Here is a 26,962-nt window from a genome sequence, read left to right on the forward strand (position 1 = left end):
GATCAGGAGGCAATATTTGGCACCTCGTGAGAATTACAGTGAAAGACCTCTAATATACCTCAGTTAGCTGATAAGGGAACAAATATTATCGCACAAAAATAAGATTTTCTGGAAAATGTACGAAGTATCTTTGAGGCTCACCCAAAGTTTCCCAAAATTTCAGCCATTTTAGACTGCTTGAGCTGCTTGAGAGGCCAAAATCATGATGTAGTGATATCGCGAAGAAAAACGAAGGCCTGCCTCGGTAAATGTCATGGTTGTTAATCTTTTCGGATATCTTTTAAACTGTGAAAAGATGTAGGTAAACGGGCGACTTCGATCTTTTGGTTCTACCCGGTTTTCTCTGACAAATCATTGTCAGAGAATATTACTTTACTTTTTTTGGCTGTTGTCTATTATTTAATTAAAGATCCCCTTAATGAAAGGATTTCAAGTCGATCCGGCGCCCTAACCACTCGGCCACGCTGCCTCCTCATTTTTCTTGGCTAAGAGGAAAAAGACTTAGTATGTCATTTCATTTCTGTAGGACAGTAGCGTTTTGACTGCCGCTCGTACCGCAGGTGCAGCTGCTGTATACGAGGTGCCCTGTCTGGTCCTGCTTACCATCTCGACCATTTCATTTGATTGGAATTTTTTTCTTACTTCCCCAAGTTTTCTCCGTCTCAGGAATCCCACTCCGCATCAACTTCTGTCCTACAACCCTTAGGAGTATCCACCCCGTTAACTCCCGGGTACCCCTTTCCGGCTTCCTAATGGTTTTGTCACTACATCGGATTGCGAAACCCGTGCAGATGTAAAGCTACATATTACCACGCCTTGTTGATATTGCTGTGGTTGTTGATGATTATCCGATGGGATTAACATAGGCAAAATAAACATTTCCAAGGCACCTTGTGGATCAGTCTAACAAGCAACAGCAAGCGCTTTTTTATTTCCTAGCAGTTTAATTTTCTTTGCTCTTTTCGTCAGGCAATTTCCCAGCGAAAATTCCAAGCCGTATGCGCTGTCTCAAGCCAACATGTGTAAAACAGAATCACCATAAGTGATGTCGGTGATTTTAGTGAGCTCCATAACTTCAGATGGTAATAAGTCTGCCTTCGAACCTAGTGGCTCGTCAGGCCAGCGATAGGGGTATTTATACTCCCCCTTGGAAGGGATGCTAGTCCATCATAGGGTTACCCCTAGCATTAAGGACGCCGACGTTCGCGCGAAAATGTCCCAGTCGATAGATTTTTTAAAATTTTTTTACAACAGTCAGATAATGAGTTACTTGTGTCACCGACTTCGTTTCAGAGATGAAGCGTGTGGAAAACTAGTATGATTTTGAAAACTTGGCGCGCGTAAATAAGCATCGTCTCCAGGGTTTTTAACTTAAAAAATCAAAGATGAATCAACGGAGACAACTATCCCAATAATGTATTGTATAAGTGAATCCGTTGCGTTAATAATTCAAAATGTTTTCAACGTTTTCACAAAACTTAACCCTTCAAGAGGCATTTGAAATCGCTGGACAGGTAAACGAAGAGCATTTTGCAAAAAATTCAAACTTCTAATTGATAGATTTTCTTAATTTTTTCGCTAAACGTAGAAAATCGGTAGAGAAATCGATCCATCAAAAGATAAATAGGGTTCACCGAACGTCCAAGATCGTTATATCCAGGAAAAGCTATCTGCCCTATGATTGTTCATTATTACTTAGCGCTCGCTCGATGCATGACGTGGTGTGTGAATTTGCGTGCGCAATAAGGATGCACAGAAACAATTAGCGCGAACGTCCTGAAGGCGCTGAGCGTCCTGTGCGAGTAAGTTATCTGACCCAAGAACACGACACTATGGCCCGGCTCCAACCCGAAACGATCTGGCGTCCTGCATCGTCCTGCATCGAACTAATCATTTGAAAACCAAAACAATTCGCGATCCATTTGCCAAAGAGAATTCCAGACTGTTTGTAAGGTGAAAACTTTAATATTATACCAAATTCGTTGCAAGATACTATAAATATCATACATTAAAAACATTGACTGATATTTGTCCTTGTGCATATTAAAAAAAGTCGTCCTTTAAAAAGGAGTTCATCATTTGATAATACTGCGACACAATTTACACATCAACAGATGTGTTTAAAGCTCTACCTAAACACTCCATCATCGAGAAAAGCCTTTATCATTTGTTGAATTAATCCTAACTGAGGCCTTCATAAATAATAGCCATTTTATTTTTTTCCTAATGGTTACTTTTACTTTTTGTTCGACTCAATAAGCGCCACATATCACTTAGAATTCAACCTGTAGATGCGTGTGTCCTAAAGAGTTCATTATTCTTTACACTACACTATTCTATGTACGTGTTAGAACTTTACATAAAATATGTATGACTGGATTTATATAAACCGTGTCAATGAAAAATGACATTCACCAAATGACCCACGCACTTTGATTTCACGACTCCCCTAGAGTCAGAGAGAGTGGAGGAAAAAAAAAAAAAAAAATAGAAAACAACACTTAGAAAGACTTGGAAAACAGCGCGAGATTTTTCTTAACACTGTTTTCATAAATCCTGACATATCTACTTAGCTTCTAATACCCTTTATTTACAATTCACTTAGGTTTCGTTAATGTGGTCGCAAAGAAGGTACGTTCTAAAAATGAACCAGTTCTTACGCACGATTATTGCTATGTTAGCCCTTTGCATTTTAAAAACCGTCAAATTCCGATGCTTTTCGATGGGTTTAGTTTCGGACGGGGGAGGGGTGGGTGGTGGGGGTTATTTGGCGGGACTTCTGTGCCTAAAAACTAGGTGTACGGTGCACCTAGAATGCCTTGTAGTAACTTGCGTCACAACAAACTGCAAAAACATGTTGAAACACACGCTAAACGAGGTTCAATTGCCGTTAAAAAACGTGAAAATTCCCCGATTGCATAAACCGTATCAAATACAAAACGATTTCTTTTTATATATTTGCTTATTATCGTAATTTTACGATAAAAAAATTTCCAACTTTATATCAATAATGAATCAAAGTTGGCACTCGCTAAAGAGACGGTCGTTTTGTTGGTTTCTGTAAGCGAAACCTTATCTACAAAGCAACTAAACATTCCGCGTAAACCTCAAACTTACTGATACTCGCAGAACCAGCTTTCTCCATAAACTACCAGCATTATAATGAAACGCGCTGGTAGTCCAACATTTTACAGAAGTTGCTCTTGCGCAGACACAAGGGGATAATTTTCTTGGTTCTCTTCTTGCCAGTGATACACATTTTCTTGCAATGTATACGGTGGAGGGCTCTCCTCTCCATGGTAGGGTGGAGGAGACTCCGTCGGATATGTGTACGGAGGGGGTGGCTCTGATGCGCATGTCGTCACATGAGCTGATGGTGTAGCATAATCCAATGTTTCTGAGGGTGGGTATGAACTAACGCCATTGGGTTGGAAGTGTGCTTCAGGGGGAGGGGGGTAAGGATCTTGGAAAGGCGTCAATGCAGTTGACGAAGACACTGATTCAGAGGAGGCCTGGTGCCTTGCGTTCGCTGCTCTCTTTGCTTTCCTGCAGCGTATAATCGCACAGGTGACAACAAAGCAGAGTAAAAATACCACAGTCGCACCACCAGCGAAGCCGATGATCTTTGCATCTTGAAGAAAATTAAGGATTAGACATTAGAAATTAGCCGGCGTCGCATACGATTGCTTTAAATACAACCTGAAGCTTAGCGCCTCCAGACTAGACACTTAGTTCTCGACAACTCAGTCAGGTCAGAGAGAGCTTGGGAAATAACGTTCACTACGCACGAGAGTACACCAAACTGTGCCATTCCGGGCTGACCCGTGCAATCCCAGGTCCACTTATATTAATAATTCCCCTCACTATGAACTCATTATATAGCAGTTTTCACTGGAGTGTCGAAAGTTATTCGCATTTCCTTTGGGTTTGTATTACCAAACTGGTGCTACTTCTTGACATCCACTCAGGAGTAAAACCAAGCGCAAGCGTGGGTTGAATTGCTCGCACACGTTCTGTAGCGCGTTTCGTCAGCTTCATGTCTTAGGCCTCGTCCACATTATGCCGGAGGAATGTGAAAATGCAGCTTTATTTCTTCGGCTAGGCCTTCCATCCACACTAATCCGTCACGAAAACGGAGCTTTTGGAAAACGCTCTTCAAACCGGAGGAATTTGAAAACGCCGGCTTTTCATTTTCGTGTGGACAGAAAACAGTTTGAAAACGAAGCATGTAACTTCCCTGTCCGAGTTTTTTCAAACTGACAAATCCAAAATGAGCGATGACTGTTGCGCTTTTAAATTCCTCCGGCGTAGTGTGGACGGAAAACATTTGATGCTTTTTCAGAGTGAAACCTCCGTTTTTAAATTCTTCAAGTGTAGTATAGACGGCGCCTTAGGGGGCTTTAACAAACCACGACGGCAACGCCAACGAGAACGTCGCCAAACAAAACGTTTAACGAGCAAAACAATGGCTATGCACGCGCGCTTTGAATCTTGGTACATTTCTTACTCATCATCTGCAAAACGACGTAAAATGACCAAGTTCTACGTATTTTGGAGAACCTAATTTTTTCGTATCTCCTTTTGGAATTGAACGCTCGCTGTCATAACACATTTAGCCTGGGCACGTTTTTAGACGGCCGATAACTGAGCGTCCTCAACAGGTCTACACAGTTGCGACATTCGAAAGTAAAATATAAATCAGCTTTTTCAAGGCTTCGTCCTCGGCGTTATCGTCGTCATTGCTAAAGCTCCCTATTAACTTCGAGTTTTGATTGGTTCATTAAATTGTCCGTTTCCCTTGTAATTGGGCAGAGTTATTAATTTGGTTTTAGTTTCACGACACTCAGTTGAAAACCGCTTTGTATACGTGAACGAAGGAAGGGTTACACTTACTGGGATTGAAATCTTCAAAATGCGCTTTAAATCCATAATTGTCATTATTATCTCCGTCAGAATGGAACTGAACAACCATGTATCGACCGCTGGAGTAGATTTCTTCGCGTAGTTTTGAGGAGGAACCACATAAAGTCTTCTTCAAAACACTAGTGGGGTGCAATCCATCGTACACTTTTACATAGTCTTTATCGCAATTTTCTGACCACTCGACATCAAAGTCTTGGAAGTTGAGTTTCATCCGCTTTCCTTCCGGCACGGTTATAACCCAAACACAAGTCATAAAATTCGGGTACTTCAATGGGTAGCGAGGGCTTTCAAAAGTTCCTGACCAGTCTTCCAGTCGAAGGTTGTTGTTTTCGGTGTTGCCAAGGAAGCACTTCTTGTTGTCCCTGACTTAAGTAAAGACAGGCACGAGAACATCAGACAGCAATACAGGTATGTTAATGATTTTGACAAATTAAATTCAAACTTGAATCCAAGGCACTTGCGTTAAGGTTGAGGGGTGAACATAAAAGTTTATCTTGGGTACTGGAGGTTTTTTCTCGCGGAAATGTGGCAGGATGCTTTGGGTAGGCCTAAGGTGGGGGTGGGAGAGAGGGGGTAGGGTTAGGTTCCAGCTCTAGCTCCCCTAGGGCGATCGATATTTAGGCAGATACTAGGAGCACTTGCATTATAGATCATTATAGACCAAGGGAAATTAAGCTTGTTGTTGTTGTTGTTAAGCTTCGGGGCTAAGATAGAACCTTATCCCGTATTATTGAAGACTTGATCATTAAATAATGCGTTCAGGAGTTTCCATTGGCTTAGCCATCATGGTATATGAGCCATTATAGCATGCTCTAGTCCTACAGGCCTGTAGGTGAATAGATTTTTAATCTTATATTTAAATCTTAGAATATTTCAGTTATTTGTTGAAGTTATTATCCCAATTCAGTTCTTTTTACTTTTACTCTATGTGTTATACCTGCAAACTAGCTGGTGAGATTGCCCTCCCAAAAAACTTGACTTGACTTGACTTGACTTGACTTGCTCTACAAATAATGGTAAGCACACGCGCTGCTTTTGGAGGCGTTTTTATTTTACTGTAGTTTAGTTTTCTATATGTTGTGGGTGTTTTTAATAACAACAGTAATTCCACTCACAAATGTTAGATGTGAGATAATTATAGCCAACTTGGTGCTACATGTATTGCCCCTCATTGGCTATCCACCATGGCATATCCAACGCATGCTCGTGGAATAATTGTTCATTATCTGCACTGCATGAACAAAAGCACCACAGTGCAGTTCGGGTGCACATTTTCAAACATTTCTTGTATTTGTGTTGCCCTGACCTCGACTTGGTGCCAGAATTTGTTGGAAAATGGAAGAGGTCTTTGGATGTACTAAAGCCACTTTTAAAATATAGCAACAAGCTTTTGCATAATCTATACCAAAAATGTTTGACATTCTACAGGGGTTAGGGAGTTGACTTTAAAGAGACTTTCAGTTCATCAGCTACAAAAGTCATGTACTGTACTTGTATGGTTCTATGTATAGCCTTAGTGCGTAGCTGGCAGTTTCGGTCAAGTTTATTTTTTGGTGGGCTTTTACAGGAATGAGTGGCGAAGCTGCAAGAAGAGTAGCTCCTCTATGGTGTGCCATGAAAGTCATGCACCGAAAACCGCCAGCTAGGCTAGTATGCACATGAATAGGGCAAACCTACCTGCAGGTACAGCAAAGTAACTCAGTTTGAAGCCTCTATAGTTAAATTCTGCATTAGTGACAAATCTTAATGTCAAGTGTCTCCCAGTTGAAAAAACTTTTGTGTCTGGGCCAATGAACCCGCAGAATGAGCCAATGACGTCAGACCCTGAATGTGGCAGGCCATCATAGACTGCTAGATAATCACTACTGCAGCTCTGCATGTTGTCTGATTCGAGTCTGAAATCTTCAAACGTAACCTCCACAACATAGTCGCTGAGCTGGCGAGTTTCGATAGTCCAGGAACAAATTGTCTCACTGTCATAATCACTGGGATAGTTAGGACTTGTCAGAGTTTTAATGGTGGAGGATTCTGCTATGAGAGTTTGTCCCAAACTTGAACAAGCTTTAAAAAAGAATAATGAAGTAAAAAATAATAATAATTAATAACATTCAGGGTTTGTAGCATTTATTTAACACTTCAGGAATGCCAAGATGAAGCAGGACTGTCAATAAGGGGCATAACCTTTAACACCTGTTACAGCCGAGTATGCTTGATGGGCCCATGATGTTAAGGGTGAACTTGCCTGTTGTTGGTACAATTCACCCATAAAGTAACAGGTTTGCTACGGGTGTGAAGATCAAGGCTACAGCTGGTGAATCAGAACCAATGAAAGCCCTGTAAAGTTAATCCCAACCCAAAGAGCATTTTCTATTCAACAGGAACATTCCCTTGAGCTACCAGATTTACAAAATGTGTGCTCCAAGTGCCAATTAAAATTGAATTTTTATAATAGGATGGGGTCAACTAGAAAGAGTAAAGTACATGTAACAAAGTGTTCAATTATCAATTAATAATTGTCTTTTTTATCCACCAATAATTTCACAAAATTAATGTATCTTAAGGAATTTTACATAGATGGGGAATTTGACACCAGAGGAGTGTGGTGAACAAGTCAGCTATGCAAAATGGAACAAGCTGTGTGGTCATTTGATATAGAATATTAAATTAAAGAGGAAGTCAAAGGACCTCAATTGAAAAAGATTGGTTACGGTAGCTACAGTATGGTGTTGTTCCTTTAGAAGTAGAAGTACAGCCTGTTGTACTGAGAAATGCTGGAAACTATTGCCAGCCACCTTTCTCATACAGCAAAATAACTAAATGTAGCAAAGGAAAGATGTCCATCAAACATACATGTACTAATTGGTAAAAACTTTTAAAAGAACTCAGGATCATGTGTACAAAGACATCCACAGTAGAGTGTCGAACAGTATCCTTGACTGACCCTTGTTGACACTCAATCCACATCTTGATGGACACTTGATTAACATCTTGATTGATACTCAATCAATACTCGATACTCGGTCATCTAGTTTGACACTCGATGGAAACTTGATTAACAGTCAGTCAATAGTCCGCCAAGTGTCGACCAACTCTTATGTATCAATCGATGGAATGTCTGCGAAAATTAGTCGACTCTCTTTGAAGATGTTATTAATGGAGTGTCAATCAAGGGTATTGATTGAGGGTAATTAGATTAACACTCAACAGCCGATCCTTTTAGTATACATGATCCTGAAGTCAATACTACATAAATGTACAGTACATGTATTCAATAGCCTTGAGTAAATAAAGGTCATTGACATACATTTAAATTAAGCTTACTCACAATCATCCTGAGCAGCAGATGTTTCAATCCAGGCTACAATAATCAAACCTGAAATATGACAGCATGAAGTGCAATGTATTAATAATGAACACCAGTGTTAATATACTGGTACATAAATATTTAAATTATTTGATAATTGCATTTTCTATAATCTGACATAAGCCACATGGTCACAGCATTTCAAATGTTGAATTGGAGGATTTTTGCAAGCAAAATTAATTTCAACAGTTTTATAAATAAACTCACTGGTGTCTTTTCCCAATGTAGTCAGTCCTGCCCTCACCTTATGTCCCAACCGATGTTCTTATAGGCGAGTGTTTATTCACTTCAATAGAAACCTGAGCAAAGCTCAGAGTGGCAAAAATAGGCCAGGTATATTTTTGGCTTCTGACCTCTCCAATCAACAATGCCTTTTTCTGCTTTTCGACATCTATTAGTACACTTACTGTGCTTATCATATCATTTAGCGAAAACATCTGGAAATTTTTAGAGAAAGCCAAATGGCACACTAATTAGGAATGGAACACTGGAAATATCCTTACATGTACCATTTGCTAAATTTCCATGTTTTAGGGGAAATAAAATTCATGTTGTCAAGCCTTTTCACTATTGCACAGGCAGAAACACAAGCAAAAGAGCTCTAATTTCATTATGAAAACAGGCTTGACATACAAGCAAAAGCAAAAGTATAAGCACATAGGTCACTTTTTTCTTATGCTAATAGGCTCACCTTGTGCTGTATCAAAATGCACAAGGAAATTTCTTTGTGTTGGGCAGATTAAAACACTTGTTCTACAATGTAGCTTCTTTCTCACTTGAGTGAAAAGGGAATTGGAACTACAAAGGGAGACTCTCATGTTGGTGTTTGTTTTGACATTTGTTTCGACTTGACACGAATCTCTTGTGCTTGCACTTGTAAGCTTTAAATTGTTTCGCTTGAGAAACTTTGAGTTTTTAAAATTATAGCGTTCGACGAAGTGGAACGCAAACCTAATTTTGACCTGTGGCTTTCCAGAGTTGGTTGCCCTGTGCACGGTTATAGGTTGAAAACACCACATTCCTGTATCGACACCAAAATGGCAACCCCGCTTGATTTTTGCAGGGGCATGTCACGGCCAGTAAACTGGTACCGTTTAATGCTAAGACATGTGATAAGACATGTGGCACACATGTGAGTATGTGAGCAGGCCATGTGAGCTCGTCTTTCTGATGGATCTTTCTTTGACTTCTTTCCATTCAGTCGCCGTATGCTTCGCTATTATGTGCTCTCAGCATTAGATTTTGGCGAATTTTTGACGCTTCGACGGTAGCATTTATCGAAATCTGAGGGATTTGTCCTTGTTTATTAACACGACTTAGCTTTGGGATGATAACCGTGGGAACAGCTACATTTTGATTGCATTTGTTGATTAGTTCCAGTCGCGACAGATAGCTCAGTCTTTATCCCGCCGAAATTTTATTGTTTGGAATCGGTGGAAAAGTACTCTGAAGGCAAGATCCATAAGACTACTTTATTCATCAGGGGAAATACTTGAATTAGTCGCACAGAGTTTGTTTACCATAAATGACCATGCGAAATGTGTACGTGATTGCAAATGACAGCTTAAAATAATGTACGTAATTTAAATATTCTATGAAACTTGAGAGTCTACAGAAACTGGCAGCGTCACACGACGTATCAACAAATCGTGACCTCTTCACTAGCATAGACTTTGACACTATGCATACATATATCTGACTATAAAACCTCGGTTGCTGCTAAAAAAAAATTGATTTTACCAATAGACAAAGGTTAAAAGTCAGCTAGTGAAATCATTTATTTACGACATATATATATATATATATATATATATATATATATATATATATATATATATATATATATATATATATATATATATATATATATATATGCATTAAAGTGAGAGCGTCGAACGCACTCTCATAATCTCTGATTACTACTAGTTTTTAAGCTACTTGGATTGCCGTATTTTAAAACTCTGAGAGAAGTTAAGTTTCTCCAAAAGAGGCTGTCATTTGTTGCTCTCAACATAACCAAAAGCCTAATTTAGGTCTCTGATCTACCCAATCTAGGTTCAAATCAAGAGGCAATCTTAGATCTCCGAAATTGGCAACATTTCGAAACAATCAAGTTTCATTCGTTTTTCCCCTTAACTGTTACATTTACGTCAACAAACAACAACATACAATGTAAGTATTCTTTAACCAATTTTCACCTTCACCTAAAACCAGATAACAGAAGATCATATCGATAAGGGAAACAACCATAATAGTTTGTGGATCGTCAGTAATTAACTCACCAAGGGTGATCGCAGCAACTAAATTGAAGGACTTTTGCTGTATGATGGCCGAGGAAAACATCTTCTATTTCGCAGATTGCCCCAGATCAGAACAGGCGATCAGATTTATTAAGAAGACTTAACAACAGTGCCATCTTTTCGGCCAGAATGATCAACTTTTGAGATGTGGCGTCGAAATTGTAATAAGTTCCTGTTGCGATGGCTAGTTGAGGCGTTGAGGCATGGAATTTCCGACAGGCGTTGTTAGAGTAAACTCTGGGAGCCAGTCCCCAGATCCTGTCGTCTTGGCCGGCAGGGCAGGGCACGAGAAACAATCCATCAACCATCTACAAAAGATTTCGACTTATTTTCTAGAAATTGTGAGATTTTCTCATGGATCACAAAGCTGGCTGTATGATATTAGGTAGGGTGTATATTTTCCTTGTAAAAATATTCTTAACCTTATGTTTTACGGGGGCACAGACTTTCGTTACTCGCTATTGTCCTATTGTCCCAGAGGTCCGATCGCCGACTTTGCCACTTGGCAGTAACATTTATAATTCATCACTGCATAGTTAGTCGAGGAGACTAACTATGATCACTGTAAATAAGCTTACATGAAAATTTTAACCTGAACAGGTTTAAAAGGTAGAAATTAATAACAATATGGGGTAGCTACTCCTTACTCAGAACGCTGTGGAAAATCACAACCGTTATAGTAGCTTGCCAGTTACTTCACTTTCATCTACTACCGCAGTTCAAATATGAATTATTTCATATATACTTCACATCATTTCACTCACGGGAAGATATGAACTCAATTAATTGACCTCGCTCCCAATGTGTGGCTTCATAGCTCAGTTGGTAGAGCATCGCACCGGTATCGCGGAGGTCACGGGTTCGAATCCCGTTGAAGCCCTGATTTTTTTCAGGCTTCTTCTTTCCAGTTGCTTAAATTGGAAAATTTACTGCGATGATCATACTTCACTTTCATCTACTACCGCAGTTCAAATATGAATTATTTCATATATACTTCACATCATTTCACTCACGGGAAGATATGAACTCAATTAATTGACCTCGCTCCCAATGTGTGGCTTCATAGCTCAGTTGGTAGAGCATCGCACTGGTATCGCGGAGGTCACGGGTTCGAATCCCGTTGAAGCCCTGATTTTTTTCAGGCTTCTTCTTTCCAGTTGCTTAAATTGGAAAATTTACTGCGATGATCATACTTCACTTTCATCTACTACTGCAGTTCAAATATGAATTATTTCATATATACTTCATGTCATTTCACTCACGGGAAGATATGAACTCAATTAATTGACCTCGCTCCCAATGTGTGGCTTCATAGCTCAGTTGGTAGAGCATCGCGCTGGTATCGCGGAGGTCACGGGTTCGAATCCTGTTGAAGCCCTGATTTTTTTCAGGCTTCTTCTTTCCAGTTGCTTAAATTGGAAAATTTACTGCGATGATCATGCATACTTCACTTTCATCTACTACCGCAGTTCAAATATGAATTATTTCATATATACTTTGCCAGTTACTGTAGCTCGTCCAATTGCTTGCGTAACCTTCGATTCGTCCTGTACGTATCGTCTCGATCGTAGCTCTTTCATTTGAAAAGCTTCGCATCCTGTCTGAAACCTAGTTATACAAATAGCACAACCTGCAGAATACAGTTACCTAAGAACGTAGAGAAATCTAAAAATTATCAGAGCTTAAAATCATTCTGCTCTCAAGAAACCGGATTCTATTGTATAACAGTGGTCGGTTGTCACCCAAGATGTAAACACGAATTGTGATGTGCTTCATAAAGCTGTCACCAGATATGTAGAGGATGTTACATGGCGACGAGAAGATACATGTATGAATTTTATTTTCGAGTTGTAAAATATTGTTTTTAACACGAGAAAATAAAATTCATATCTTCAAGCCACTATGTAATTTTCTTTTATGACTGTACATGTAAACAACAAATGACTGTTTGCACAGAAAAAACCATGACGTCATCAATACTTTCACCAGTAAGAATATGGAAAACACGCCACTCGGGTTCTGGATATAGTTTTCTATCAATTCTACAAGTGGTGTGACTTTTCCAATAAAACTCTTGAGGTGTTAAACATATAATAAATTTATTACTATTTTATAGCATACAAAAACATGTGTATTAGATTTACTGACTTAGGGCCTCCACAGACGAGATGATTAGCTGTTGACAACTATTTGTTGTCGACAACAAAAAGTGGTCGACGACCAAAAACCATAGTCTCTGGGACAGGCTGTCGACAACTAAATGCGAAAATTTTACATTGTCAACGACTAGCAGTTTCCCTTCTGAAAAATGGAAACTGCGAAGTTGTCGACAATGAATAGTTATCGACAACTTCACATCTGAGCGTATTTTCTTGTCTGTGTGATGAATTATTTTTGTTGTTGACACCTACATGTACCAATATCCGCATTGTCTCTGGTCGGTGGATTTTCAAGAAAAATGCTGATTTTTTGCATAGTCATCGATAACTAACTATTTATATTTGTAGTGTGTGAAATGCTTCATTCGATCACAAAAAGTAATCAACCACTTTTAGTTGTCCTCAACAAATAGTGTTTGACAGCTAATCATCTACATGTAGTCTGTGGAGGCCCTTAAATTCATACAACGGTGATTTCTTACAAATACGTGGCAAAAATATATTTGTTATGTTATGGTGAAAGAAAGTACAATATTATTGTATGTGTAAACTTGCCTTGCCTTGTCAGACTGGGTCAAACTGGCAAATCTGAGCAAATGTGACCTGTAACAAGTCAGTCCATTCTTAACTGATATAAAAATGTTCATGCTTTTTTTGTAACTTTGTCCTGCATTTGATAGTTTCCAACACAGCCATTTTTGGCCAGGTCATCACACAATACTACTTCTATTGTGACTGCATATAGAAGATATCAGATTATATGGTATAACAAATATTGGACCATGTTTTATTGTATAAAAAGACTGCACCTGTAAGTAGGTTGAATCTTTGAATGACACAGTATTAATTGTTAACTCTTACTAGTAATCTCCCTTGGCTCTTCAAGATCAAAGGTAACATAAAGTCTGTACATATATGAGCCAAGTGGCCCATCAGGCTGGCATTTATCTCTGATTTCTGCAGCATGAAGTGACTCTGAGTATAAATTCTACCTCCCTCTGGGATGGGATGCCAGTCCATTGCGGGTTTACCCCCCAGCATTAAATTCGCTGGTACCCATTTATAGCAGAGCTCTGGTGGCTGCTACTCCAGTTAATACCAAGTCATGCAGCCTTGGTTTACAGTGTACATATATGATATTGGACATCCATGTTATGATCAATTGACAGCTGTCAAAACAAGGTATCTGCTGCCATATTATGGGCTCAGGTTTAGAGCTCATTGAGGTCACATGTTTTCTTAATGTTGACCACTGACCGAGTATTGGTTTTTGATTGGATTGTGGGCTCATGTCAGGTTAATTTGTTTATTAGGGCTGTGTTGTTTAGAAGGTATTCAAATGTTTTTCACTGCTTTTGTTTTGTGTAGTTTGAGATTATTGAAACTCAAGACATAAGACCAAACAATATAAACAGGAAACCTGCAGCAAAGTTACAAAACTCAAATCAAAATTCTCTCCTATCCTTATTCTTGTCCAGTTTAGTAACTTACATTAAACTGTGAAGTAAAGATGAAATATAATTTAAATTAACTGTTGGTCTATCAATCTTGCTAATTAATAAAATTATGTGTTAACTAGCAATTTTAAAAAAAACTGAGAAAAAAAACTGAGTGATACAACAGAACAATTTGTTTTGATTCATTTTTTTTACAGGGGTGGTGTTGGTTTCTGGGATACTAAGAACTACATTTGCACAGAACAGTTGTAAGTAAAATTATCTGATTCAGTAATTTGCACATTTCTTAAATTATATACTTGTCTATTTTTTTCAGCAATGTCTGGCCAACAGAACATTCATAATACATTTTTTTCACATCTGTTTGTGATTCAATACACCTGCAGTTCATTTGCTTGCAGACACTTAATTTAAAAGCTTTGCAGACTAAAAAATCAAAATTAGATCTTTGTGCATTGTCGTTTGCAGCATACAAAACTTATTCCGGCAATGACATCATATCTTAGACCCCTTTTAAAAACAACGAAATATATTGTATAACACTATTAACAAATTCATTTTTATCTAGCAACTATCCCTTTCATACTACCAACAGTGCAGCTCAACTGTTTCTTATAATCATAGATCAGAATCATATAGCTATTATAGAATTTTTGTTCAGCGATTCACACACAGTTTTATTTTCTTATTGCAGCCAGTTCCAAGCAGTTGTGTCTTTCAGGAAATATCTACAATAACAACTTGACATTAACTGGCTTAAATGGAACTCTACAAAGTCCAAAGGAAGGCCTGTCATACCCACCATATTTGAACTGTGATTGGTTCATCACTGTACCAGAGGGGAACATCATAAAACTCTACTTTGACAGTTTTGAATTGGATTGGAGCTCAGGATGTACAGGGGATTATTTGGAAGTTATTGACGGGAATAACAGTAATAGTAAGAGTATAGGAAGATTCTGTGGTTTTGGCCGCTACGCACATCCAGAGTCCATTCGTTCAAGTGGTAGATACATGCTGGTGCACTTCCGATCAGACTGGATGTCTTCGGGATTTGAAGATGGATTTAAGCTCACGTTCACAGCTGAGGATGAAAGCAGTAAGTTAGAATTATTACATAAATTTTTTTCTTGATCTATAATGTTGCATGAGACCTCTGGGTAGCCAGGCCCTTTGAAAATATTATATGCTGAGGAGAATCTAAGAATTTTTAAGGAAAAGTATGAAATAATTATTATAAGCTACTTTCTGAGTTTGCAGAGGAGTAGGGGTTCAAATCAAAACCCTTCCTTGAGAAAGGTATGCAATGGAATTATTTTCTGGAACAAAACATTGTACATACATGCCTTGTGGAAAAAGTTTCTGGTCATGGTGAAAGATCCACACTGCCCCGTCTGGCTTAGACTTGTTACTGTCATTTGTGTATAATTTTTCCTAATGTTGTCCACCCTCGTTCACTGTTAGTTAATTTGCCACAAATTTGTACAACATACCTTATTCCATATTGCCACATTAAGTTAGAACTGCAGTTGTTGTGTCAAAGTCATTTTTTGTGACTATCAAGTGCAAAATGTAGGAGTATCTTTAGGGAAGGCAATCGCACTCGAACATAAACGTTTTGGCGTTAATCCGCTGACCAGTGGACCGCTAATTTTGCAGTCGCTTGAGTTGTCGCTTTCATATTAGATAAATATAGCTTTCAGATTTTTCCTTACTTCTCCGCCAACATTTATTGTCAGAGAAGCCAGAGTATCTGTTTGCTGGTTCACTCTACGTTACTGAAACGGCCGATTTTTCTGCGAGCAAGTTGAGAAGCTAAAGAAAAAAAAAGAAGAAAAGTTGAGAAACTATTGGGACGATCAGTGAGTAACCAGTAACACCACCACAGAACAGACGTATTGGACATCACGATTGTACATGTAGCCTGTTCCAGGCTCTCGGTCAGTGTGGACGATCGAAAAATCGGGCAGGCGACGAGCGGGATGACCTCTCCTTTTCTCTCCCAGATCCCGCTTGTCACCCGCCCACTTTTTCGATCGTCCCCACTGACCGAGAGCCTGGAACATGTTAGAAATATTGTGTTTTGCCCAACTATGAAAAGTTGCAAACTTTTGCGGAAACAAAGATCAAGGGTATACATTAAACAGCGGAACCAAAACTCACTCGCCAGCCCTACACGAGAAATTATTCTCGTGCGTTATTGTTCTGAGGCGCAATCTGGTGAGATCGGTCGATATTTTTTTCATGGTCGGGCGTTTTCACCTATTTTCACCTATTGTCACCTATTGTCAGGCCAGCGTTTTATCGTTGTTGTCAGTGATCTTTCGAAATTTGCCTTCCTCGCAATTTTTAATTACAGTACTTCTAGTAAACCCTATGTTATTGGAATCCACAAAGAAAAATGGGGGTAGCCATGCATTTTTTCGAGATAATTAGCCTTGAATCTCAGCAAAAATGGTGACATCAGCATTTTTGTAAAAAAAGAAGGAAAGGATATTTCTTCACAGATTTCCTTAGAAGTCGCCTTTACATACAGAAAAGCAAACACAATTGTAAAGATCTTAAAACTTCATGGTAAATAGTAACATAAAAACCATTTTTGGTATGTTGTTAAGAACAAAATCGTTGCAACAGCGCTTTTGACGTCTCTAACAGTCTTCCTCTGGTTCAACTTAAATACAATCTAAATACCTTTTGCTCACAACCAGAAACTAACCACGTGTTGAATAGGCTTGCCACTTCCATTTCATAGCATAAAATGTAGGGGTAACCACGCGTTTTTTTAAAGTTATTGATCTTTTTGGAAAAGTTTTCCGGCGCCCATTACATTTTTTCCTGCCACCTCCCCAGTAAGTAAAACATTTGCGTATCAAGCACTTGTTTTGCGCGCGCACTACGCCATCTGCAGGTACATGTTTACAGTTGAATTTCAGTATAATTTTCGACGGGTAGCAGCTAGTTTTTCAGCTGGAAGACGTTAACAGGTAGTGGTTAACGATATGCTGCTACTCTAGTGTTCCTAGTTTAAATACAGATTCATTAAACTTGCTTTGGTCACAGTAGGAAAATTTTAGTTGTGTATTTGGTAGCGTAGTTGATTGCATCAATGTCAACCCAGCGCGCGCGTAACGCTTAAACCATGCCTAGCGTGATGCGCAGAACGTGTGCACACTAACGAAAGTAGGGACCACGATTAAAGTTTACATTTTTTCCCAATCACCTTTTAGTTTGTCCCTATCACAGACATGCGTTTACTGCCACTGCATCCTACAATAAAACCATCACCAGCCCCAACTATCCATCACATTCTGAAAGTGACCTAAACTGTAACTGGCTGCTCAAAGTTGACGGTAGCATTGGTTCTGATGATTACATAGTGAAGGTAACGTTCAGTGACTTTGCAGTGGCATGTGACGACGCTGTTAAGTTCTATGATGGTAACAGCATTACTGTGTCAAACCTCCTTCGTTCATACTGTGGAATAATTTATCCTGAAGTTATTTACTCCACTGGGCGGTACCTATTTGTGAACTTCTACACGGACAACGACCTTTTTACTTACAGAGGGTTTAACTTCAGTTTTTCAGCTGTTAAAAAAGGTATTGTACTTGAAGTAATGGATCATACAGCCCCACGGTTGCTTAGTTATTTACCTCTTAGGCTCAGCTCAGACGTCGTGCTTCTGCCCTGTCAAACTAAATTTAGGAATTAAGATTGACAAAAGCACGACAGAAGCACGGCGTCTGAATCAGACTTTTGAATTAAGTTCGGTAAGCAATTAAGTGGGACAAGCTCCGCCGTGCTACACGACTCTGGTACGGCAGCGATTCAAACGTCGTGCTTCTGCCGCGCCGAACAAAATTCGTAGATTATATTAATGCATGTTGGCGGGACTGCGTTTCCGCGGGGAGTTACGAGGAGATTGTTACGTGGCTTCAGTAAATCCTGAATTTGGCACGACTTTGGCTCTACAGTCGAACCTAATTGCAATTAAGTTCGGCACGGCAGAAGCACGACGTCTGAATTGGGCCTTATTCATAGGGAGTATATTAACCTTGATTTTACAAGTCCTTTCTAACACAGACCAAGGGGGACTGGTACTCTCCCAAAACTTTCCTAAGCATTTATACAACCTCGTTCCCAGGGTCTCTCTTCTTCACGTCCCCTGGAGCGACCCTGGGAACGAAGTTGGCATTTATAGTGACAGTCCTTAAAGTTTACTTTTATTTCTGGCTCTCCTTTGGTTCTTAGGGTTTTCCATTAAATAACTCTCACGCCACGTTTTGCACTGTCAGTCAAATTTTCATTCCTCAAAAACACTTGCGGTTAAAGGAGCTACGTCACGGTTTGCTCATATTGGAAAGTTAGGCCTAAATTTTTCAAGTTCGTCGTTTGTAATCCGTGTTAATTTTCTCCATCCTTAACTATCCTTGTTCCTTTATGGGTTATTATTATCTCTTTGGTATTTTTTTTTTTATCTTAGTACACTGCTATTTTCAGGTTTCCTTCGATGTAAAAGTAATTTTGTACGTGGCCAGAATATCTCAAAATACTGTGACGGAGCTCCTTTATAGCTAGACTAGCTGCCCTACTACGGTATTATGGCTGGGTGTAATGGCACTGCTGTTTTTATTTATTACAGAGGAAGCATCTGGGATATGTCGTCCATCGGATGGGCGTAATACGGTCAACAAGCTCAGTGGTTCTTCTGGTACATTCTTTACCCCTGATTACCCCTATTCCTACCCAGATGACGTCAAATGTACTTGGACAATCTCCGTTCCTGCCGGCAAAGTAGTTAAGCTAACGTTTGAAAGATTTCATCTGAATCGACACCCCGACTATTGTGATACAGACAACAATGACTATGTGCTGATACGCGATGGAAAAAAGAAAAGTAAAGTACTTGCTGAGTATTGTGGATATTACGAGTTTATGGGTCCATCGGATGTTTATTCCTCTGGAAGTACCTTGTCGGTTATCTTTAAGTCCGTTTCGAACAGCGAGGAAAATTCCAGTGGATTCAAAGCACGTTTTGAAGCTGTAGACATCCAAAGTAAGTAGTCTTCATTGACAGTTACTTGGTGTAAAAACGTTGCTCTTTTCCTTTTTTGTTCACTTTACACACTACCATGGCGTGAATGCAGAAATTAAAAAGTTGTGACAGGCTTGCACGACTCCCGCTGTATGCAAATGTGTATTCTTTGCCTTAAGAGTTTGCCATGTGCTTATGCATTGTTTAGGCTCATTTATAGTGCAAGATTTGTTTCAAGTCGCTTAGTATTTGCTTTCGTGGGACTAAATACGAAATTTACCGTGAACATGTTGCTTACTTGCATTATATATTGTGGCGCCGGGCCCGGCAGTTGCATGGTGAACTCCGAAATAAGCCGGGGCAGAATAACAACCATGCAAGAATGAAGATATGTAACCATAACTGCCCTCTCATTTCTTAGAATGGAAGGGTACAATTTGTAAAGTTTGTATTTTTTTTTTGTTGCATAGGTGCCACTTCCAACCACTTGTGTTTCTCGGGAAACGTTAACAATAATAACCTGAAAATAACTGGATTAAGTGGAACTCTTCAAAGTCCATCGAGGGACTCAAGTTATCCGCCGGATTTAAGCTGTGATTGGCTCATCACTGTACCAGAAGGGAAAATTGTTAAACTGAGCTTTGATGTTCTTGATCTACACTCAAGTGGCTGGGGGCAATGTAAGGAGGATTATGTGGAGGTTCTAGACGGGAGGTACAATAGTAGCTTGAGTAAAGGAAGATTCTGTGATCCCACTCCAAGGGACATTCACTCCAGTGGTCGATACATGAGGGTGCGTTTTAAGTCAGATTCGGGGAACTCGTATTTTAGTCGCAGAGGATTCAAGGCCTCATTCACAGCGGAGAATGGACCCGGTAGGTCGGAAATGTTCTCCTAAATTTAGCACACCGTAATATAAATGGTCAAAACACCACACTTCAAATACAGACCCTAGCTCATGCATGTAGTCCCTCAGAGAGATTGAATGATAATCCGAGAATGTTCCGCATTGTGTCCAAACTCACCCAACACTGAATTGAAATACAAGGTATGCTACCTTGTATGCATATTCTAGTCTGATGATGGTATAATTCTCGGTGTAAATACAGAAAACGTGTAGTCGCGTTCGTTGTTTTCTTGGGGCCGTTTTCTCAAGAAAAAAATTAAAAACATTTTCTTCATGTTTCTATGGGTTGATAGTGTCTCTCCGCGGATGACTGAACACTATCGCGTCAAGTGATCAATTTAAACCAATAAGAATCAGAGAAAATTTAGTGGCGAACTATAACGAGTCATAGAAACGCTCGTAGAATTTTGCGAGAACTGGAAAAAGCTGTGGAAACACTCGCGTGTCGGCTAGTATTCCCACGGTATTTCTCGTTCTCCCAAACGCCCACTCGTGTTTCTATAACTCGATAGAAACACGGAAAATGTTTTCTGTTTCTTAAATATCTCCACAAACTTCAAATAGTAAAATGCAAAAATGCGACGTGTTAAGCTACTTTCACAAAATCACGTGCATAACTTGATTTGACCGCGGTTTATTTCGTGGAATTGATGGTTTTGTATTTCCTCATACGTAAATTTAGCTACACCTACACCTGCCAATTCCAAAGAGTTGTGTTATACGGGGAACATCAATAATGACAACCTGCAATTGACCAGCACATATGGGACTCTGCAAAGTCCACAGAAGGACAGCAAGTACGGAAAGGAGTATCCGCAAGATTCGAATTGTGTTTGGCTCATTACAGTGCCAGCACCGAAAATCGTGAGACTCAGCTTTGACAGCTTTGATTTGGAATGGTCCTCGGGATGTACAGCGGATTACGTGGAAGTTCGAGACGGGAGTACTAGATACAGTAGAAGTAAAGGAAGATTCTGTGGTTTGACAGTTCCAGAAGATGTTCTCTCAACCGGCCGGTACATGCGCGTGCGATTTAGATCTGACTCGGAGTATTCATATTATTCAGGATTTAAGGCCACATTCACAGCAGAGGATAAACCCAGTAAGTGGAAAATGGTTACCGTGATAATCAACAGACTATGCATCTCTATAATTTAACTATGAAAAAAGAAAAAAGAAATCTTAATTGACCACTTCCTCAATGGGGCTTCTCAGGGCCAATGGAAACAAATGATGAAACAGCTAATGCATATGAACATAACATGGTTAAAAATCCCAACTGGCAGGAGGCAGACAAGCTGGCTATTTACACACTATTCAATTCTGATTATTAAGTATGAAACCCTGTCCAAACGGGAAATGTTTGGCGGTCAAACACGATCAAACATTGTTTGGTGACCAAACATGTTGATGTTGTACTGACTGGCCAAACGGTATCAAACATGTGTGACAAACGATAAGAACTACCCATATAAGGAACTGGGTCGAGAAGGACGTCGTCGTGTTGTGTTCCAGAAATGATTTAGCGAGCGAAAACGACACCGCTCTATCGTAAACTTCTTGAAGAATGTCGTCATGAATTGTTAGTCTCGCAGGCAGCTTGAAAGACGACCAAATAAGTTTCCTCGTGCCCTATAGGACAAACGTAAACAAGGATGATGGAAAATTAGCTAATTAAAGGTAAACAAAACGCCGTAGGCACGCGAAAAGCTCACGCGAAAAGCTCGCCCGTGCCCAGAACGCATGCACGCACAAAACATGTTTGACCAAGCCGTCCAAACGGGAAAATGTGTTACAATGGCTAATCAAATGTTTGGCGTCTAAAGCCCTGTCCAAACGGGAAAAGTTTGGCGATCAAACATTGTTTGGTGACCACTTATGTTTCCGCGGGGAAACCTTGTTCGATCGTGTTTGACTGTGTGATCGTGTTTGATCGCGACGCATTTTCCGTTTGAACAGGGCTTTACTAATTAGACCACGTGGAACGAAATTCTGGAAGTAATCGGACGAGCAATTTCAAAATCGAACGTGCGTGCAGCGCGAGGCCGATTAGAAATTACGAACACGATTACTCCCTGATTATTTTCCACTCTGCTAATAATTACTTGTCTTCCACACTATGATGGGAGACACGGTGACCTATGGATTAGTGCTCTGGACTCCGGATCGAGCGGTCCAGGCTCGAGCCCTGGCCGGAGTCACTGTGTCCTTGGACAAGTCGCTTTACCCTCACAGTGCCTCTCCCAACCCAGGTTCACAAATGAGTACCGGGGAATTTAATGCTGGAAGAGGAGGGGAAAGGGTAATCCTGTTTTGGACTAGCATCGTATCCGAGGAAAGTAGAATGTTACATAAACCGGATACCCTCCCGCGGTAGGGACCATTTGGTCCGACGCAGTTACCTTACTTTACACGCTTGTTACGTCACGCTCCTCGCAAGCTTTGCAAGTGTCCCTCGGAGGAGCACGAACATGGCGGCGGCAAAGTAACTGAAACATCTGTCACTGAGTTTTCCTATTGAAACGAAAAGTTATTAATCTAGAACTCCGACACATCAAGTACAAGAACCGTTAAGTTGGCGAAAGCTGTCAGCGATAACTTATCTTTTGACCTACGCGACAGCCTTCCCGGGCCGTTATAGACTAGTACTTTTCTCTAAGATTACTAAGTCGCTTCTTCTACTCACTTGCTTGTTTGTTCTTGTTTGTCTTCAGGCTCGAGCCCTTCAACTGCGGTCGTTCTTGTCATTATTCTTATTGTGACGGTCCTGATTGTAGTGGTTTGTTGTGTCGTGTGTTTTAAAAAGCGGAAGAAGCGGCCAAACAGGGAAGCTGAAGTCAGAATTCCACTGTCAACAGTCACGACTTCAGCCACCCATTCCACACAGCCTAGAGTGGTCCAACCTTCCCCAAACCCTTCCCGCCAGGCACCTTCTACGCCGACACTACAGCTCAACCCACTCCCTCCAGTGAGTTATGCTCCAGTCGCCACGGAACCAGAGGTACCGCCCCCAGCCTACCCATATCCGTTAGAATCTCCACCACCCTACCCTGGCGAAGAAAGTGGTCCACAGTACCCACCACCGGGACAATCGTACCCATGGCAACAGACCAGTAGCAGTGCTCCAGTTGAACCGTCTGCACCACCTGAGGATCCAGTCTAACCATCCACACCCCGGGCCGGAAATCTGTAACGGGCATTCAGTAGTGGGCATCTTCATAATACGACCGCACCTCGCTGTTTTGGGTTGCTCGCTTGGTGCCGGTCATTTAGACCACATACCCATACTATTGGCGAGCGACGAGAAGCGGCTGCTTTCAGGACCCGTAACCATCGTTAGTAAACCACATTTAAGTGTACCCGGCCAAACTGAGAAACTCTGGTTAGTTTCAACTAAGAATTTGAAAATCCTTTCCCGGAGAAAGCAGCGTTCCGATTCGATGAGACTCGAAGAAAATGCTACATAATGATACTCCCTACAAAGATTGATTCTCCTGGTTACCACTATACGGTAGCTTCAACCACCAATCAATACCGTCTTTGCAAGACCAGTCCCGTCTTTGGTAACGCAGCCATCATGTAGCTGGAAAAATGGCTGTTGAACTAAAGGATCCTAAAACAACGACTATAGAGGATAGAAATGTAATTAAGTTTTGAATTAAGCTGTTATACTCTGACGGATCAATACAACCACTCTTTATCAAGTGATTTTCAATACTAGTATCACACAAACGCCTAATTATTGGTGAACAAATCGTGACCCTCTTCATGACATAACAGGTTACCAAAGCAACACTACAACCTGCTTAAAACACGCTTTATTTAAGCTTTAAGTACTTGTTAGAAATAAACGAGCTCGGTAAACCTCACTTTTATTGTGTAATTGCAATGCTTACTATTAGCATGATAAGATGCAACTCATTTGCAAAGTTAAAAACAATCTGTTGAGAGGGTTCAAAGTCACCTCATATCTTCTAAAATTGTATCAGATATAACAAATGTTTGGTATTGATCAACTGCTCATAACCAACACCGTGCTGTTTTCGCGGCAAGTTCCTGTTAATAGAAGACATGTGCCTTGTGTCCTCTAAATAACAAAAAGATATGTTTTTGCTGTTCCCTTTTTTCGAACACCTTTTGAACTTCTCGCCCAAGACATTGGTGGGGAGATTACTGCTGTGGTATCCCGTACTTGGTATTTGTTCCAGTTGTTGGTGTATGTTCCGATTAGACAAAAAATTGTTTCATATCGATTACACTCAATAAAAATTGATTGGCTACCATTACACCGTGCCTTCAACCACCAATCAATACCGTCTTTGCAAGATCAGTCCCGTCTTTGATAACGCAGCCATTATGTAACTGAAGAAATGGCTGTTGAGGTAAAGGATCCTAAAACACTAGCTACCATCCGTTCTCTTGGCGATGGCACGTATATGGCCTTAAAAAACACTAGCGTCCTTGCTCGTGGGAGGCGGGCAACAGCGGAGTAGGGGACTGATAGTGAGGGTGAAGTTCAGTGGGACTTATGTTCCTAGACCGTTACGGTAGCTGTGAAGGGCTGCCAGGAACCCCGAACAACCTGGTAAATAGGGGCTCTGGCGATTCTGCAGGAGTCTGCAGGGGGCTTGTCACCCCCTCAGAATGGTTCGTGACAGAAACCGAAACAGGAAAACGCTAACTATAGAGGACAGATAAAATTTTTGAATTACTAAAGGTGGCTGGCGACAGTCCCCAGCATTTTCTAGTTATTCTTGGACGGATCAATACTGCCACTCCTTATCAACTGATGTTACAATATTAGTTTCACGCAAATCGTGTCCAATCATTAGTGAACAAGTTCTGACCCTGTTCGTGACATAACAGGTTACCAAAGTAACAGTACAATCAGCTTAAAACACCCTTAATTTGAGCTTTTGTGTTTGTCTGTTATAAACGAGCTCGGTAAACCCCACTTTTATTGTGTAATTGTAATGTTTATTACTAGCATGATAAGATACACATTTTTGCAAAGTTAAAGGGAAAAATAAGTTGAAAGGGTTTGAGGGCCACCTCATATCTTCTTTGAAATGGCTCTCAACTCCCACAGAGACATATATCAAATATAACAAATTTTTGACTTTGATCAACTGTTCATAACCAACACCGTGCTGTTTTTGCGGCAAGTTCCTGTTAACAGAAGACATGTGTCTTTTTTTCTCTAATGACAAAAAGATATAATTTGGCTGTTCCTTGTTTTCGAACACCTTTTAAAGTCCTCGCCTAAGACATTGATGGGCGAGATTACTGTAGTGGTATGCGGTACTTTGGTATAGCTGGTTTTCACATGACGTCACTAAAATTCGAACTACAAAACTATTGATCTTCCTGAGATTTTACTTAAATGATGTATAAGAGCAGCTGAAAACTAATATTCATAAAAAGTTTCGCTCCGAATGGGTTCTTGGTTTTGTGATAAACTACGCTTGAATTTCTAAGCTTCTGCGTGACGCGGCATTTACATGACGGCCTAGAGAGCTGTCATGATGGTTAAAAAAGTGACTTATTTCGGGGAACTTGGCTATCTGAACAGTTCACGTCTTAGAAAAAGTATTATTTTAATGTTTTAGGGTTCCTCGAGGGATAAATTCACGCTTTTGTAGCAAAACTCAGTGACAAATGTTTCTGTTGGTTTCCGGCCGCCATGTTGGTGCCCATATGGATGGGCACCAGCATGGCGTCTCCATACAAATCTCTATAAATTTGGGTAAAAAATTTCTCCGCATATCTCGCATAAGAAAAATTGCTGTGACCAGAATTTTGGCGAGAGTCTTTGCATATTTACCTTCTTTCGTTTCCCAGATTCTGGGACTTTCTCTATTGACCGGTTTTGATTTTGATTTTGATCTATTTTGAATTGCGTGACACTGAAAACCAGCAATTCGAGTATGTTAGTACTCGTATGAATCTTTATGAACTCGCATGTAGCTGGCGTGTGTAGTGCGTTTCCATATGTTGCCGTGACTATCCGTACCTCACGGTATGTTTGTCAGTCTCACTGTCCATCTGGCCCAGGTTGTTCGAAAGCCGGTTAACGCTAACTCAAGATTAAAGGTTAACCGAAGTAATAATTTTCTTGTATAAAAACGTGTTTCACTGCCCATGTTTTGCTTATAGATCACTCAAGCTCAAAACGCTTAAAACTGAAAGACAAACAATATAAACAGAAATGCTCAACTAAAAGTTAAAAAACTGAAATCAAAATTCTCGCTTATCCTGGGTGCTTTGAACAACCCGGCCCTGGGGTCCGTTTCTGGAAGGTCCCGAAAAGTGTTCGCACCTGAAAAGCCGTAGCAAAATCTCAGACCTTATGATTACGGAGCTGTTTTATTCACATATTCTTAATATAAACAGAGGTTCCATTCCGTACAAGAAGTTTCAGGCGTATACACCTCTCTGTCTTTAAACAGCGATCAACTAAAAATGGTTTTTCGGGCCCGAAAAGTTTCCGGGGCTTTCGAGAAACAGGCTACCTGGTGCTTTAGTCACGACGTACACTCGTGAAACACTACAAAAACACTCGGCTCGCGTTTATCCCAGGGCATTTCTCATTCTGCTAGCTAAACTTTCACTCACGATCAAAATGTCTCTTAATATACAACTTCAAATGAGCTATATTGGCCAAGGAGGCCTGGGAGAAAACCGAACAGAATCAGTATTTCGTCGAGCTGTGTAATTACATTGCTGCAGATGTCAAACATTTTCCGTGTAAATGATTTGGACTGCAGGGTTTACCGTATAATTTTAAATTTGTTTTCAAAAGTTACTCAAACCTTCA

The 26,962-nt window shown here is 40.2% G+C and overlaps 2 protein-coding genes and 2 non-coding genes across 5 annotated transcripts; 3 read left to right on the plus strand and 1 right to left on the minus strand.

The window, feature by feature from the left end:
* Window positions 1-2,357: 2,357 nt before the first annotated feature.
* On the minus strand, window positions 2,358-10,654 carry LOC145497766 (bone morphogenetic protein 1-like). Its single transcript, XM_081477620.1, has 5 exons — window positions 10,570-10,654; window positions 8,249-8,296; window positions 6,601-6,984; window positions 4,894-5,289; window positions 2,358-3,631 (listed from the first exon to the last, which is right to left on the minus strand). Exons 1-5 carry the CDS (start codon window positions 10,628-10,630, stop codon window positions 3,189-3,191), a joined length of 1,332 nt encoding a protein of 443 aa, XP_081333746.1. The 5' UTR covers window positions 10,631-10,654; the 3' UTR covers window positions 2,358-3,188.
* Window positions 10,655-10,898: 244 nt separating this feature from the next.
* Window positions 10,899-24,038, plus strand: LOC145497739 (bone morphogenetic protein 1-like). 2 transcript variants are annotated; one of them, XM_081477580.1, is made up of 8 exons: window positions 10,899-10,972; window positions 14,401-14,451; window positions 14,898-15,302; window positions 17,431-17,802; window positions 18,846-19,259; window positions 19,709-20,113; window positions 20,828-21,247; window positions 22,860-24,038. In XM_081477580.1, the coding sequence occupies exons 1-8, from the start codon at window positions 10,942-10,944 to the stop codon at window positions 23,306-23,308; spliced, it is 2,547 nt and encodes an 848-aa protein (XP_081333706.1). In that variant the 5' UTR covers window positions 10,899-10,941; the 3' UTR covers window positions 23,309-24,038. The 2 variants fall into 2 exon arrangements, with proteins under 2 accessions (XP_081333706.1, XP_081333707.1); XM_081477581.1 differs by having other exon boundaries at window positions 22,325-22,931.
* Trnat-ggu (transfer RNA threonine (anticodon GGU)) lies at window positions 11,644-11,716 on the plus strand. Its single transcript has one exon. It is a non-coding gene; the product is annotated as a tRNA-Thr (tRNA).
* On the plus strand, window positions 11,893-11,965 carry Trnat-ggu (transfer RNA threonine (anticodon GGU)). The gene has a single exon. It is a non-coding gene; the product is annotated as a tRNA-Thr (tRNA).
* Window positions 24,039-26,962: the final 2,924 nt, after the last annotated feature.

This window comes from Orbicella franksi, chromosome 9, assembly GCF_964199315.1.
Source record: "Orbicella franksi chromosome 9, jaOrbFran1.1, whole genome shotgun sequence".
In the NCBI taxonomy this organism is placed as follows: domain Eukaryota; kingdom Metazoa; phylum Cnidaria; class Anthozoa; order Scleractinia; family Merulinidae; genus Orbicella; species Orbicella franksi.